The sequence below is a fragment of the Anopheles coluzzii genome, chromosome 2 (assembly GCF_943734685.1).
Source record: "Anopheles coluzzii chromosome 2, AcolN3, whole genome shotgun sequence".
Lineage (NCBI taxonomy): Eukaryota > Metazoa > Arthropoda > Insecta > Diptera > Culicidae > Anopheles > Anopheles coluzzii.
Window position 1 is genome coordinate 91,555,543 of NC_064670.1, and position 14,746 is coordinate 91,570,288.

Below are 14,746 nucleotides of genomic sequence, written 5' to 3' on the forward strand. Positions count from 1 at the left end.
CCTGCACCAACCAGCTACTTTCAGTTTTAACAATTCAAACTCACTCCGTCAAGAGCCGATGAGACGAGGCTTCCCTCCATTGTTTGATGGGCGAAATTCGTACGTTTCTACTTTTTAAAATCACCAAGTACCCTCATCGTTTGGTTTCATTGCCCTTGCGCGTTGGGAAGCTGGCGAGTCCGCCCCCGGTGGCCTGAAGTGGTGAAAATTCAAACTCGAGTTTTCGGCTCGGTTTTCCCTACTCAAAAAACCAACATGTTTGCCGGAGTTGATCCGGACAACACCATTATGACCACTCGCCAGTGCGGTCAAGCTCTCGCGGTGAAGGAGAAAGCTTCCGAACTGGTAAGACACACTCAGAGGCATCGTCGTCGTTGGTTGAACGTCATGAATCGCCTGTTGAATCATCGTACCAGCTTCCTGCTAGCTGCTGGATGGTACTGCATTTTCGCTCATTTTTGCTTTATATTTCTATAGGTGGAACGCAATGCGGGGGTTTTTTGCTTCCATTCCACAAAGTTTCACACAGGCCACAATCGTAAACATACCACAGAAATGCAATCTTTTGGTGATTCATTGCTTTTTGTTGCTAATTGACATAAAAACTAAGCAGTGATGTTTAACCATGAAGCTGCACAACCATACGGAACAAACATAAATGGGCAAATATAACGATCTACATCGGAACTTTTTCCACAAATGTTGTTTTTTATTTATTTTTTTGGTAATGAAGGGTGGTAAAAGAAAAAAAAGGCTGCTTTCGAAGAACATTCCTTAATTAAAGCAAAACGAATGCGATTTACAGTTCAAATAATTTTTTATAGATAGCTTAAGCCCTCTTGTTACGATCGGCCTCTTAGTTCAATTGATATTATTCGATCCTCTGGACAAAACCAGAACTGAATACAGCTATATTTTTAACACTTATCATTTATCTGTTAAGCCAAACCACTATCTCATCTCAAGATATTGGGATAAGTTTAAGATAAATGATGCCACAATGCGAGGATTTCAATATTTGTATGTTTCTATTACTATAAATCATTTTAAAGAGAGTCTTGAAAAGGTGAAATTATTAAAAAATATGTTAAATTTTCTGGGATCAGATATTTATTGTTGAACAGATTAAGTTGCAAAGCAATGTTTAAATATCAAACACAACGATTTGAAACTACCGAGCAATATGATATCGATGATTAACTGGGATGATCCCCTTACCAAGCAGATACACGATTTCTGTAATTGCATGCAAAGGTGAAATTGAAATGATCAGTACTTCGGGGATAAATGATCGGGAAGATTAGTACCAATCAGGACTTACAGGCTTTTCCGAGTCAAAATTATAATATCTACAAATTTTTTCATTGCTTGCGAGATGGTTTTCAACAGCTGTTTCAGTTCTTACACATGATTTTCAACACGTCTCAAGCTGTATAGAGTTTGGCAGTTCATTGTGGTGTGTCGAAAATTATGTGTAAGAACTGAAATTTTATTTTGATGCAAATATGCAATTTGACAGCTGTTGAAAAACATCTTAGAGGTGGCGAATAATGATGCGCACGTTCGAAAGTGACTTGGAAAACCCCGTAAGATGCACTTCAATTTGCAAATGAGTAAATTGAAATCGCTTCTAAAAGATCCATTATTGAAACCTGCGAAGATCTTATTATACCAGCTGGGTAACAAATAGTAATATCCTACTAGTAAGGCGATCTATGGTGGATCAGAGGATATCAATGAAGGAGAAATATTTTTTAAAGTTTAATTACGGCATTTAAAAGCTAGAACTAACTTAATTTTGTAAACAGAGAAATCCAAAAATGAGTTGAACAATTGAGAAAGTTTCCTTTTGCTTGCACGCCGGTCAAAGTTGGCCGATCGCATGAAACCCCAACCATGACCAGACCAAACCTCTACCAACAGCGTATTCGCTATGCTTTCCAGCTGCTATGTTTTTTCATCACTCGACAGTGATCCCATTCGCTCGCACACCAACTCCTTCCAAAAGCATCCAAAAAGTAAATGATGCTGTGAGTGCAACGGAAATACCATCAACAGTAACAACTTCAACAGCAAAAAAAAACATCCCCAAACATGAACCGGGTGTGTGCGCGTGTGTCAAGGAGAGAAGCAGGCTGGAAGCAACATTCTTCGCCGGCAGTGGACCGAACGCGAGAGATGGGTGTGGATGGTGAGGCAGATGAAACAAATTAACCCTCACCCGCAGACCATGTGGTCCGCGCTTATCGCCGCGCTGCTGCTGCTACTGCTCTTCCGTACTTACTTGTGCCAAATAGCAAATCCACCGCTGTTCCATCGTGTTGTTGTTGCTGCTGTTGCTAATGCCGACCTGTTGATGCTGCTGCTGCTGCTGCTGCTGTTACTCGCTTTTAAGACGCGTCTGCGGAAGCTGCCGGATGAAAACTAGCGCGAGCTGGGCGAAGAAGGCGGTGAGCTGGTGGATCGGGTGTGGTTTCTGCGTACAATTTCAGCAATACACATTGGCCAATTAAAGCCGGAGCAGGTTAACGTTCTCGCGCGCCCGCGCGCCTTGATCTTTCCTTCGCTAGCGCGCAAACACGCACACACACACGTCTACCCGTTTGCCGCACACGCGCACACACACACACGCACTTACACACAGACACACTCGGAACACGCGCACCAGCGGCCACCAAGGAGCTCTTCTCTCTCTCTCGAAAGGGGTGTACTGCAGCAAGATGCTTCGCCGTACAGACTCGGTGCCTTCGGCTTTTTTTTTGCTCGCTGCCCAGAGCAAACAACGCCGGGTCAACTACCCTTTCGGACCGGGAAGGAAGCAGGAGTTTGCGTTTTAAGAATTCAGCACAGTCCGCGATGGTCAGATGCAAATCGGGGCGCGTAATGTTTTCCAATGGTTGCTGTGATTTCACTTTTTCACGCTGCCAAACGGTACTGCGAAGAAACGGGCACACTGGGTGTTTTGCTATTAGCAGGTGGCCGAGAGGATACAGGCGAAGGTATCCGGATCGGAATCGTTTCATACACAGGTAGCACCAGCAACAAATACTAACACACTCACGAACACACACTCTCTCACACCTATTGATACAGATCGCTTCGTTGTGGAAAAAGAATCCTTGTTGGGAAAGGAGTTCCAAAACTGTGCGCGACTGCTGTTGCTTCTTCAAAAAACTCTTTTAAAGTGCAGAACACAGTACAGGTTCGCTTGTGCCTGAGGCTCGCGCTAGGTTTGTGTGCTAGGAATGCGACCAGTTTTCTGTCCCAGAAGGCCGGTGCAGCAAACGATTTGGTGTTGCGTAGAGGGGTTTGTCCGATGGACGCGACGACAGGTATAACGAGAGTGCAAGGTGCACACAAGCTGTCGATTCACTGCGGACGATTCTACCTGAGCACGGTGAGGTGTTTCCGGAGACGGGACGGTACAAGTCTTGAGCAAAAGCCGTCTGCACGAGACGACCGTCGGGAAAGAATTGAACGATGGTTAAAGCGACGAACGCGAACTTGACCAGCGGGATGAATCGAGCGATTGAATGAACCATGCAGTGGGGTGCTATGCAGGGGTGTGCTGCTCAAGAAGGCTCTCGCTTGGGAGGATTGATGATGAATTGCGCTCTTCACGCTGCGGTTGAATGTAATCCTCTCCCACCGCATTTCCTATCATCGTCGATGAAGAAAGTTCATCATGCGCGATTCTGCCGAAGATGGTCTCGCATGAACACTTGCGTTCATTCTGCCCCAAACTGCAATGTCGACATAATCGTCAGATAAGGCGCACTAACTGATCCAACTGTGGGACGAAGTGTTTCGGCAACAATTTTGAAGAATTTTGATTGCATTTTTTATTTTAATTTTTTTTTCATCGTATTTAGTTTACACATTTCCTATAGAGTGTGAAAGATGTGTAAAGTAACTTAAGTACCGAAACATTTAATCGTTATATTTTACTCATCCTTGGTTGAAAATTGTCTTGATATTCGATCAAGATAGTATAAATGATGTTAGTTATTTGCTTTTATTGATATAAACAATTTGAATGCTGCTGAATAATAAATTATATTGAAAATTATCCGATTTTCCACATAGACATACCTAGGATGCTGCTTAACAGGGCAAAGAGTTGCACTTAACTTAACAAGTGCACAGCCGTTACAAGTGATCTTGAAACGAACAACCTGCCATTAGTCTGGCAGCAGAGCTGTAGAAAGTGTTTCGGAAAGTCTATTTTCACAATAGATGCTTTATAAATTATAAATTCCATACCATGGAAAATAACCAGCATTTTTTTGTTTTATTCCTTTGTCCAGTAACAAAAGATAGTTCTCGGTGTAAATATGGTTAGTTACTTTATTTTGTTATATGAATACAATTGTTCTCAGAGGTCTTGAAATACTTGAAACGTGTAATTTCTGTCAAAACTTTCATCGTTCAATACAGCAATCACTGCTGTATAACAACACAAGTATAAAGGTTCACATTCCATAGACGTAATATAGAATTCATGTGGTTATCAGTGTGTGAGGAAATATATATCCATTTAATAGAAATAAAAGGCGTACACATTTACTCTTGACATGGATGCTTACGAACTAGTGTATCCAAATATAGCGAACAATATATCAATTAAATATTGACATCCTCAATATGCTTACGGTTATGACCTGAAACTAAACGATAAATGAACGTTTACAAACAACAAATGTTGACGGGACAGGATCGAAACTAGACGAGATACGATTGGACATAAACCGACTCTCCCTTAAACTCTGCAGCGCAGTCGATGCTTCACAAAAGCGAATCAGCTTAAGAAAATAGTAACTACATACTGCAATATTATAATAACATTCCTAACGCACTGTAGCAGCATCCTTCTAGTCCTGGAACTTGATAGAATTAACTGATTTATCGATAAGACCGCCGAGATATCCCGATCGCTTCTTTTTCGTCTTCTCGTGGCGGAACGATTTGCCTTTCGTGAACTTTAAAATCCTGTTCGCCCGTTCACCGTATGCGCCTTCAGCATTGCGCTGTAAATTGAAGAGAACAGCGTTTGATTAGATATCAATTAAATGTTGTTAGCAAAATCCCTAACACAACTTTATATAGCGTCTACATACATAAAGGGTAGGAGAAAATATACAATTTGCGATCATCGTTCATCTTTTGCCCTGCCTTTGCTTCTGCTGTAGCAGTTCCGTTGGCTTTAGCGCGAAACAAAGCACACATTTAAGCTTTTTGGCAAAATTATGCTTCTGACAGTCCGGACAGTTCCAATCGCCCGGCATCATCGGAAACTTGACCGTTTTGATTCGCTTCGGCCCACTGCCGTCGTCGTACTCAATAGTGGTGGTCGATTGTTTGGCACAAAAGCAAACATCAAACTCTTCCTTGTTGGTCGCGTTACACAAGGCGCACGTCCACCTGCCCGTCCGCTCGTTCATGTTGCGGGCCGTAACGTACGGTGCGACCGAGTCGCACACTTTGCACTTATCGTTTTCAAGATCCTTCACCTCGTTCTGCTCGTAACATTCCTTGCACTTCCAGGTGGTGCGAGCCACCTTACAGCTGGGACATATTCGGCGAACGGCAAAGTTAATGGCGGAACACCCGGTACACTTCCACTGGCCCCGGCGCTCGTTAGGCTTTTTGTCGTCGGCGGCAGGTTTTGTTTCAGCATTCTGCTCAACCTTAGGCGGATTGATGCTTTCCGGCTTTTGTGTTAGTATAGATGTGAGGAGAGGAAAATCGCATTAAGTGATCGCTTGTCTGCCAGCGAACTTCACGTGACAACGGAATGGAGAGCGTGAAGAAATCATAAGCTACAATTTCCCGCATTCCGTGCCTCTTTGTGGGGGGGTTTCGATCGAACAATATGATCATATTTCATATTTTTTCACGCACTCGTGTACAGTAGTACGATCAAAAAAGCAGAACGAATTAAATATTCACTAACTCCAACATATCTACAACTGAAGCACATCCGGCCACAAAGGAATGATGATCGATCGCAAATTATGATTATTCCATGCCTCCATTTGATGCACGCTTTTGCTACTACTGACTACATCTCAGCATGGGTCAATTACTTACCTTTGCTTCGTAAGAATTATCCATCAGCCGCTCGTCAATCTCTATCTCCTCTGGCTTGATGCGTCGGAATCGATTGATCTCTTTGCTGCCGCCGCTTTGCGATTTGCGTCCGCTGCCGAAACCACTGCTGGCGCTACCATTTTGATTCGCAAAAGTCTTCTTATTTGGCGGCGTATCGTACTGGAAAGGTGAAGCATCATAGTTGAAAAAGAAAATTAAAAGGAACGTTAATAAAATGATTCCATTACTACCTCTGCATAAAAGCTGGTGTGTAACAGAACTTACCTCCTGCTTGCTACTCTGTTCGTCGTGATTGTCGCTAGCCCTCACGAAATTGCTGTAAGGATTAGGCGGTTTCTTCGCTGGCGGATCTGCGGCCTGCTGTTGATTATCCAGCTTTCGTTTCTGTCCCGCCTGGCTCGCCGACTGTTGCGACTTTTCCATCGGTTTATCATCATCATCATCTTCATCGTCTGAATCGGATTCTGAGGACGATGATTCTTTCTTTGCTGGTTTTGCAGCAGGTTTCGGCGTGGATGCGCTTACAACAGCGGGCTTCTTTGCTGCCGGCTTTACATTTTCCTCCTCCGAACTGTCTGAATCATCGGATGATTCTGCTTTTCTTTTAGCAGCAGCAACGCCATTCGTCGGCGCTACAGCTGCCTTTTTCACCGTTGTTTCTTCCTCGGAAGAATCTTCTTCACTGCTCGATTCCTCCTGCTGTTTCTTAGCGGGTGCTGCCGCTTTCGGTGTGGCTGCCTGGGCAGGCTTCTTCACTGCTGTTGGCTTTGATTCCTCCTCAGAGCTATCATCGGAGCTATCGTCCGACGAGTCGGCCTTCTTTGCTGCTGCGGTTGCGGGCGCCTTTGCTGGGGTCTTGTTAGCAGGAGCTGCTGCTTTCGACGTTGCCGCTTGTGCTGGCTTCTTAGCGGTTGATTCTTCCTCCGAACTATCGTCCGAGCTATCGTCCGAAGACTCTGCTGCTTTCTTTGCCGCCGCAGCTGGTGTTGCCGCCTTTGCAGGCGTTTTAACAGCGGCTGCTGCCTTGGCAGATGTTTTTACAGCAGCAACAACAGGTTTATTGGTGGTCTCTTCTTCAGAGGAAGAATCTTCACTGCTGGAGTCTTCCTGCTGCTTCTTAGTTGCTGCTGGAGTAGCCGCCTTAGCTGGAGCCTTTGCAGGTGCTGCTGCTTTAGGTGTGGCAGCTAGAGCTGGTTTCTTGGCCGCTGGTTTTGCTTCCTCCTCAGAGCTATCGTCAGAGCTATCGTCTGAAGACTCTGCTGCCTTCTTCGCCGCTGCAGCTGGAGTAGCTGCCTTCGCTGGTGTCTTCACCATCGCTGCTTTTGGAGTAGCAGCGACGGCTGATTTGTTGGCTGCCGGCTTGCATTCCTCTTCAGAACTATCATCAGAACTATCGTCCGAGGATTCTGCCGCCTTCTTTGCAGCAACAGCTGGTGTGGCTGCCTTGGCTGGTGTCTTAGCAGCAGCCGCTGCTTTTGGAGTGGCAGCGACTGTTGACTTCTTTGCTGCCGGCTTGGAGTCTTCGTCAGAGCTATCGTCAGAGCTATCGTCCGATGACTCTGCGGTCTTCTTTGCAGCAGCAGCTGGTGTGGCTGCCTTGGCTGGTGTCTTAGCAGCAGCCGCTGCTTTTGGAGTGGCCGCTTGTATTGGCTTCTTTGCTGCCGGTTTGGATTCCTCTTCAGAGCTATCATCAGAGCTATCATCCGAGGATTCTGCCGCCTTCTTTGCAGCAGCAGCTGGTGTGGCTACCTTCACTGGTGTCTTAGCGGCAGCAGCTGCTTGTGCAGGCTTCTTTGCTGCCGGCTTGGAATCCTCCTCAGAGCTATCGTCAGAGCTATCGTCCGAAGACTCTGCCGCCTTCTTTGCAGCAGCAGCTGGTGTGGCTGCCTTGGCTGGTGTCTTAGCGGCAGCGGCTGCTTGTGTCGGCTTCTTTGCTGCCGGCTTGGATTCCTCCTCAGAGCTATCATCGGAGCTATCGTCCGAGGACTCTGCCGCCTTCTTTACAGCAGCAGCTGGTGTGGCTGCCTTGGCTGGTGTCTTAGCGGCAGCGGCTGCTTGTGTTGGCTTCTTTGTTGCCGGCTTGGATTCCTCCTCAGAGCTATCATCGGAGCTATCGTCCGAGGATTCTGCCGCCTTCTTTACAGCAGCAGCTGGTGTGGCTGCCTTGGCTGGTGTCTTAGCGGCAGCGGCTGCTTGTGTTGGCTTCTTTGCTGCCAGCTTGGATTCCTCCTCAGAGCTATCATCGGAGCTATCGTCCGAGGATTCTACCGCCTTCTTTGCAGCAGCAGCTGGTGTGGCTGCCTTGGCTGGTGTCTTAGCGGCAGCGGCTGCTTGTGTTGGCTTCTTTGCTGCCGGCTTGGATTCCTCCTCAGAGCTATCATCGGAGCTATCGTCCGAGGATTCTGCCGCCTTCTTTACAGCAGCAGCTGGTGTGGCTGCCTTGGCTGGTGTCTTAGCGGCAGCCGCTGCTTTTGGAGTGGCCGTTTGTGCAGGCTTCTTTGCTGCCGGCTTGGATTCCTCCTCAGAACTATCGTCAGAGCTATCGTCCGAGGACTCTGCTGCCTTCTTTGCACCAGCAGCTGGTGTGGCTGCCTTTGCAGGCGTTTTGACCGGCGTCTTCGCTGCCTGTTTTGGTGCGGGTTTGCTTTCCTCCTCAGAACTGTCATCCTCGCTGGAGTCACTTTCGTCCATTTTCTTTCCATTTCCATTCGCAGTAGGTTTACCATTGGCAATTGGTTTTCCATTAGCCTAAAAAAAAGTTAAAAAACGATTGTTTTATAATTGTTGTTCGAATAATGGAATCTCTGAACGATTTAGTCGGCACATGAATATTTTATCGGATTTGGAAATTTAGCGAAACACACACAGTGTTACGCACGCGATTCAAAATTTCCTTTTTTTTACCAATCTAATCGTAGTAACCATTGTTTATCCTTCCAAGTCAAAATAAGATGTTTCTGGAAACACGAATTATCCCGTCCGAACGGATATTCGGATAAACTTGGGAGGATAAATTTGGTATAAAAGTAGGCCATATTTTAAATAAAGCAGGATTCAAACGCAGAAGCTCTTGGAGTAAAGAGGTTTCAAGAGGCAAATGAAGCCGAAAGGCTCAAAGTCTCTATAAAAATCAATAAAAAAATAAAAGTAAAGAGGTTTAATTCTAAATATCCGAAATAGGACAGAGCCCCTTGATTTCCGAGCCAAACACCCCCTTCCGTCTGCATAGGCTTCCCAACCTTGGATCAGAAGCAACTAGCGGGAAGGACTGGTTAGTAGGCGAAGTATCAAATACTCTGTCCACTCCGCTGCTGTTTGTTTCTCCTCCGTTACAACCCTGCAACTCTTGCTGAGGGCCAAACCTTCGCGTGGCCTGCCGGAGAAGCTCGGTTCGTAACACACAGCTTCAAGCCTTTCGTTTTCTTTAATCACCAGTAGCAAATATTATGAACGAAAACAGTACTGCGTAAAAGCGAGAAACCCTTGAGCAGATTTATGGAATCTTACCATTGGCGATGTTTTAAGACGTGTTTCTTTGAACGAAAAAAATAAACTCAATTTCATAGTTATTCCACGCATCCGATTAGGCTTAGATCTTTGCTACAGATGATTAGTTCGGTTGGAACTTGTAGGAGTCTGAATAATTGAAATGTTATTAAATCCCAATAACTTGCTTAAAGAGTTGGGGCTTGTCAATAAAGAACATTATTCTATTTCGCGGCAAATAATTGTAACTCACGGGTAAATAAATGGCAGTATACTATACTCAATCGTGTAGATTGGGCTCAGAACATTCATTATCCGTTTTTGGAAGCTGAAGTATAATTGATTAAATAATAATAACGTGTTTTGTGTGTTTTGTTATTGGGACGATGGTTTATTTGTACGACAAAATAAGAAAAATACAATGCCAACTTCAAGGCAAACACACGAATCATGTCCTAGCACCTAGGTTAAGTTCGTATCATTTCCTTTAGTCGTTTCTAATATTAGACAGTGAAACTATGTATTGTTGCTCGATACACGTATTATACCTTCCATGCTAGGTTCACTCGATAAATTACATCTATCGAACAGAGGACCACTCATTCAGCTGTTTAGATTTGATTTTGAACGTTGCCTAATCCTGATTTAAATGCAACACAAATGATACCCTTCCTCTTCCTGCCATTCGTGAAAACTGCCCTCTGTATACTTAGAAACTATATAGGTTTGAAAAAGAAAACTGTGAAATGAGAAATATCGAAAAATAACGATATTTGCATTGAATCGTAGGTTTGCCTCACTTAAAACGAATAATATAAGCTATCTGTGTTTTTCCTTATTCTGTGAAGATGATTAGAAGTTAGTAGCATTAATCATCACCAAACGTCATCTTTTTGTTTGGTGGTGGCGCTCCGTCAAAACTCCGATTGCCATTGAAGCTTCCCCGGCCTCCACGACCACCACCACCCTGACCGCCCCGACCGCCACGGAAACCACCGCCGCCACGGCCGCCACCAAAGCCGCCGCCTCCACGTCCACCGGCACCTCCGCGGAAACCGCCGCCGCCACGACCACCACGACCGCCTTCACCGCCCCCTCGGCCACCGCCTTCACCAAAACTCCTTCTGTTTCCGCCACGGCCACCACCACGACCACCACCGCCGCCACCGTTCGGGTTGTCAGTTTGACACTTGAAACAGCTCCAGCGGGACGGGAAGTTATCGAACTGGCAGTTCGGGCAGCTCCAGGTGTCCGGTTCGTTCGGGTTTTCCTGCGAGCATTTGAAACAGTTGCGGCGGGTTCGGAAGTTGTTCGCGCCGCAAGCATCGCATTCCCAATCGCCGGGCTTGGATTCATACGGTTTCTTCTCCCCGTACTGGTCGTTGTTGTTACCACCCTGTTGCTTGTTGTAGCCACCGCCGCTGTTGCCGTTGCGATTGTCAAAGCCGCCAAAGGACTTTCGATTGTCATTCTGCATGCGCCATCAGATCAGAAAGAGAGCGATCATCGCGGCCAATGAAAATAAAGAAGGAAGAAATAGAGAAAATATTAACACTCCGCACACTCTCGCTCCTCAGGTAAATAAAACTGCATGTAGCATGTAGAAGGTACAATTCAAACAGGCTGATAAAAAGGTTGATGGTAAGATTAGCTGGTTTCAATACGGTCACTTCAGTCCCGTTAACGAACACACATAACAGCGTAACAAACTTTAAAAAAAAAACTGTGTCCTGTAACCGAACAGCTGCAGCAGAGTTGCTGAAAAACTCTGACACTCTTAGAGGTGGGTAAAAATGAGTGCATTTTTCTCTATTTCTATCATTCTCCAATGGCAAAGCAATGACCTATTCGCACGGCAACACAGCATGAGAAGATACATAGATATGTGCTTAAGTGTCTTCAATAGATGCGGTTATTTGACTTTCAAAGCAACGTTACCGACTGACTAAATGTTGTAGCACTTGAAATTTACACTTCCCAGACAGGAGAGCACAACAGTGACAAAAAAAAATCAATGAATATTTGTCGGTTGGTACAAATACGTACGTTCAAGAAAGCAGCAATCGCACTACTGGTCTATGATCCGACACACGAATTAAAAACATATTGCCATCCAACTTACAAACTTTCAACTAACATAAAAAGAATCATAAAAGAAAGATTTGCCTACCTTTTGGTCCTTTTGTTGATGCTTGGCGGCGTTGTTTGCTTTCTGCAACACTGGCTTGGGCGTTTCTTCCTCCTCCTCCTCATCGTCATCCTCATCATCATCGTCGTCCTCATCCTCCTCTTCCTCTTCCTGTGCCTTGCGCTTCTGACCAGCTTGCTGTGCCGCGGGCTTTTGCTGCTGTGGCTTCGGTGCAGCCTCCTCCTCCTCGTCCGAATCATCCTCATCCTCATCGTCGTCCTCATCATCCGACTCTTCCTCCTGCTGAGGTTTCTTTACCACCGGAGTCACCTTTGCCGGATTGGCCTTAGCTGCCGGTTTGGCCGCCGGCTTCTCATCCTCCTCCTCCTCATCGCTGTCCTCTTCCTCATCATCATCGTCGGAGTCTTCCTCCTCATCGTCATCTTCCTCCGGCTGGGGCTTTTTGGCGGCAGCACCATTTGTAGCCGCCTTACCGTTTACCGCTGCCTTGCCGTTGGTGGCCGGCTTTTTCACTGGCGCAGGGGTCTCTTCCTCATCCTCTTCCTCGTCGGAATCTTCCTCCTCCTCGTCCGAGTCGGATTCCTCGGCTTTCTGTTGACTGTTTACCACGAGCTTCTTTTTTGTCGACTGGTAGTGTTTGACGATTTCGTCCAGCTTAGGCGCTCCCTTCGGCAGTACGGGCTGTGCGAGATTAGTGGGTACACGAGAAAACAGAACATTAGTCTTGGGTCGTCACATTTGAAAGGTTATGCTGTCGCGTGGAAGATACACACAGGTACAAATATGTTTGAAATCGTTGCCAAAAACGGGTGATAATATGGAGACAATAGTCAATCCCAAAACAAGGCACGATTCCAATGATGGTTTAGTCTCGGAGTGTTATTAAGTCCATGGAGAGAAAAACATAACCTCCAAGAACACCTGAAACTACTCCTGAATCCGAAGCTTTTTCCGCATAATTCAACCTCAAACGAAACTACATCATCGTCGTTCAAGGTCTTTGCCACCATGCGGTACACGATACCAATGCCCATACAGGCAAGGGGTGGGCTAGACACGCGCGTGCGGAGCAGGATGCCCGGAACCGCATGGCAGCCGGAGCAACACGAGGCGTCTAATACACACATACACACACAGCATGCGCTACGGGGGGAATGGGTTTCGCCTCAAAATGCCTTAAATTAAACATGTTGCCAATAAGAAACCGTACTTAACCGATTAAATATTAGTAGCACAGCTCATTGCATTGAAGTAAATCGAACAACTGGGAGGAAATCAGTGTTTTTCGCGCTAATTGATACAACTGCGTCACACACTTGCTACAAACACGTGGGAGCCGCGCGCCGGGTGGTGGCAGCCGAACACATTGTTGAGGAAAAAAACTCCATCACTAACCTCACTTAGCACCAGGGAACACTTTGAATAACAACATTTACTTACCGACTGGAACTTTTTCTGGAACACAGCCGCGAAAGTTTTGTCTTTTTTCGATAGATGCTCGTACACCAGCGCATCGAGGACAGAATCAGCGAGGGCAGCCATTTTGAGCGGAGAAAGAAACACAGGCAGCACCTCACTCCAAGATGTCTGCTGAGGGAATGAGAGCTGATTTTGGCCGAGCATGCGGAACCTTGACAGCGCTTGTTTATTTTTTTTCTATTTCTTGTTCGAAGAAAAACATGTGCTCGGGCTGTCATGTACCACCACTGTGGCCAGATTATTTTGGCAGTTATTTAGCGATTACAGGCGGTCCCCGAGATACACGGTTATTGGGGACCGAAAACGGCCGCAAAATACCGCGTGTTGTGGTCCGATCAGACCTAGCCTTTCTGTCTACCTGGGTGTGCCACTCACCGACAGCAGTCGACGGCTGTCGTATGATGTGTGCGTGAAAGGATGTGCGTGAGTTCCCGGGTCGCTGACCAGAGAAGCAGAAGGGGGGGGATAAGGGAGCGAAGAGAGAGAGTAGGGACATTCGTGCGGCTGAGCTAGGGCAGATAGGATTGAACACGGGCCCGTGGATTAGTAGTATATAATTAGGGAATAAAGTTTTTATACGTTATGTCGATGCAAAGTGAATCGTCTTCGCCGTTGTAATTACGTCCATGCATCCGACATAAAACCGCGTATCTCGAATTTCCGCGTAAGTCGAATCTCGTGATTTCCAGCCAAAATATCACTAATTTTCGTGCAAGTTTGCAAGTAGGGGGTGGTTTTAGCCACCAAATTAATTATTTGATATGTTTCTAATGAATTGAACAGTTTTAAATTTTTTTAATTGGCATTTTACATTCGATCAACACGGAAATTATTTGGTTTTTTGACAATGGATGTGTCAAATCAGTACAATTTGCTCCAAGAACTGTCAAATTTTGAAAACCGCGTATCTCCGAATCCGCGTATAAGAGGTACCGTGTATCTCGGGGACCGCCTGTAATTTAATCGATAGTTTTCGGTAGGTTAAAACTCGAAACTTAACGCGAGTTAAAAGAAGTGGAAGCAAAAGAAGTGTTAAGCGGGATGAGGGGGAGGGGGGGTAATAATGCGCAAGATGAAACCCAAGTGCCACAAATCCACTAAACGACCACTAAACGGCTTCTAAACGACTCAAGTTCTCTACCTAAACGGAATATAGAAAGACTTCGTTTAGCAGACGGCAAACGACTCATGCATTCTAAAAATAGCAAAAAAGCTGGTGGCACTATCTGTTGGTGGGATACCCCAACCAGTTGAGCTTCATCGCTTGAAGGAGAGCTTTCTCATTTCCTCTGTACTGTTGTATGGTTTCGTATTGAAGTTATGCATCGCTAGAACTAGAACGGCGATACGATTGTTTAAATACTAAACTCCAATGGAAACCACCAGCACTGAAGCAAGTGAGATTTGAGTAATGGTCGTTGGTGTTGATACCCACGTATCTGACCACACGACCATTCATATAGATTTTTGCTCGGAAAGTTAGAAGGCTATATAGGTCATGATAAGATGAAACTTGTCGAA

At 45.7% G+C, this 14,746-nt stretch overlaps 2 protein-coding genes across 4 annotated transcripts in view; both read right to left on the reverse strand.

Moving 5' to 3' along the window:
- The window catches only part of LOC120951835 (uncharacterized), a 29,220-nt gene extending 25,500 nt beyond the window's left edge, over positions 1–3,720 (reverse strand). The window contains exon 1 of the mRNA XM_040370795.2: positions 2,285–3,720. Coding sequence (XP_040226729.1) covers positions 2,285–2,317 — 33 coding nt within the window. The 5' untranslated portion in view covers positions 2,318–3,720. The remainder of the gene's footprint in view (positions 1–2,284) is intronic.
- Positions 3,721–4,320: 600 nt separating this feature from the next.
- LOC120947734 (nucleolar protein dao-5-like) lies at positions 4,321–13,371 on the reverse strand. Of its 3 annotated transcripts, XM_049605393.1 has the most exons (7): positions 13,187–13,371; positions 11,768–12,427; positions 8,383–8,859; positions 6,376–8,106; positions 6,091–6,270; positions 5,118–5,711; positions 4,917–5,027 (listed from the first exon to the last, which is right to left on the reverse strand). In XM_049605393.1, exons 1-6 carry the CDS (start codon positions 13,367–13,369, stop codon positions 5,157–5,159), a joined length of 3,786 nt encoding a protein of 1,261 aa, XP_049461350.1. In that variant the 5' UTR covers positions 13,370–13,371; the 3' UTR covers positions 4,917–5,027; positions 5,118–5,156. The 3 variants fall into 3 exon arrangements, with proteins under 3 accessions (XP_040219280.2, XP_049461350.1, XP_040219277.2); XM_040363343.2 differs by having other exon boundaries at positions 6,376–8,859; XM_040363346.2 differs by lacking the exon at positions 5,118–5,711 and having other exon boundaries at positions 4,321–5,027; positions 6,376–8,859.
- Between the last annotated feature and the right edge of the window lie 1,375 nt (positions 13,372–14,746).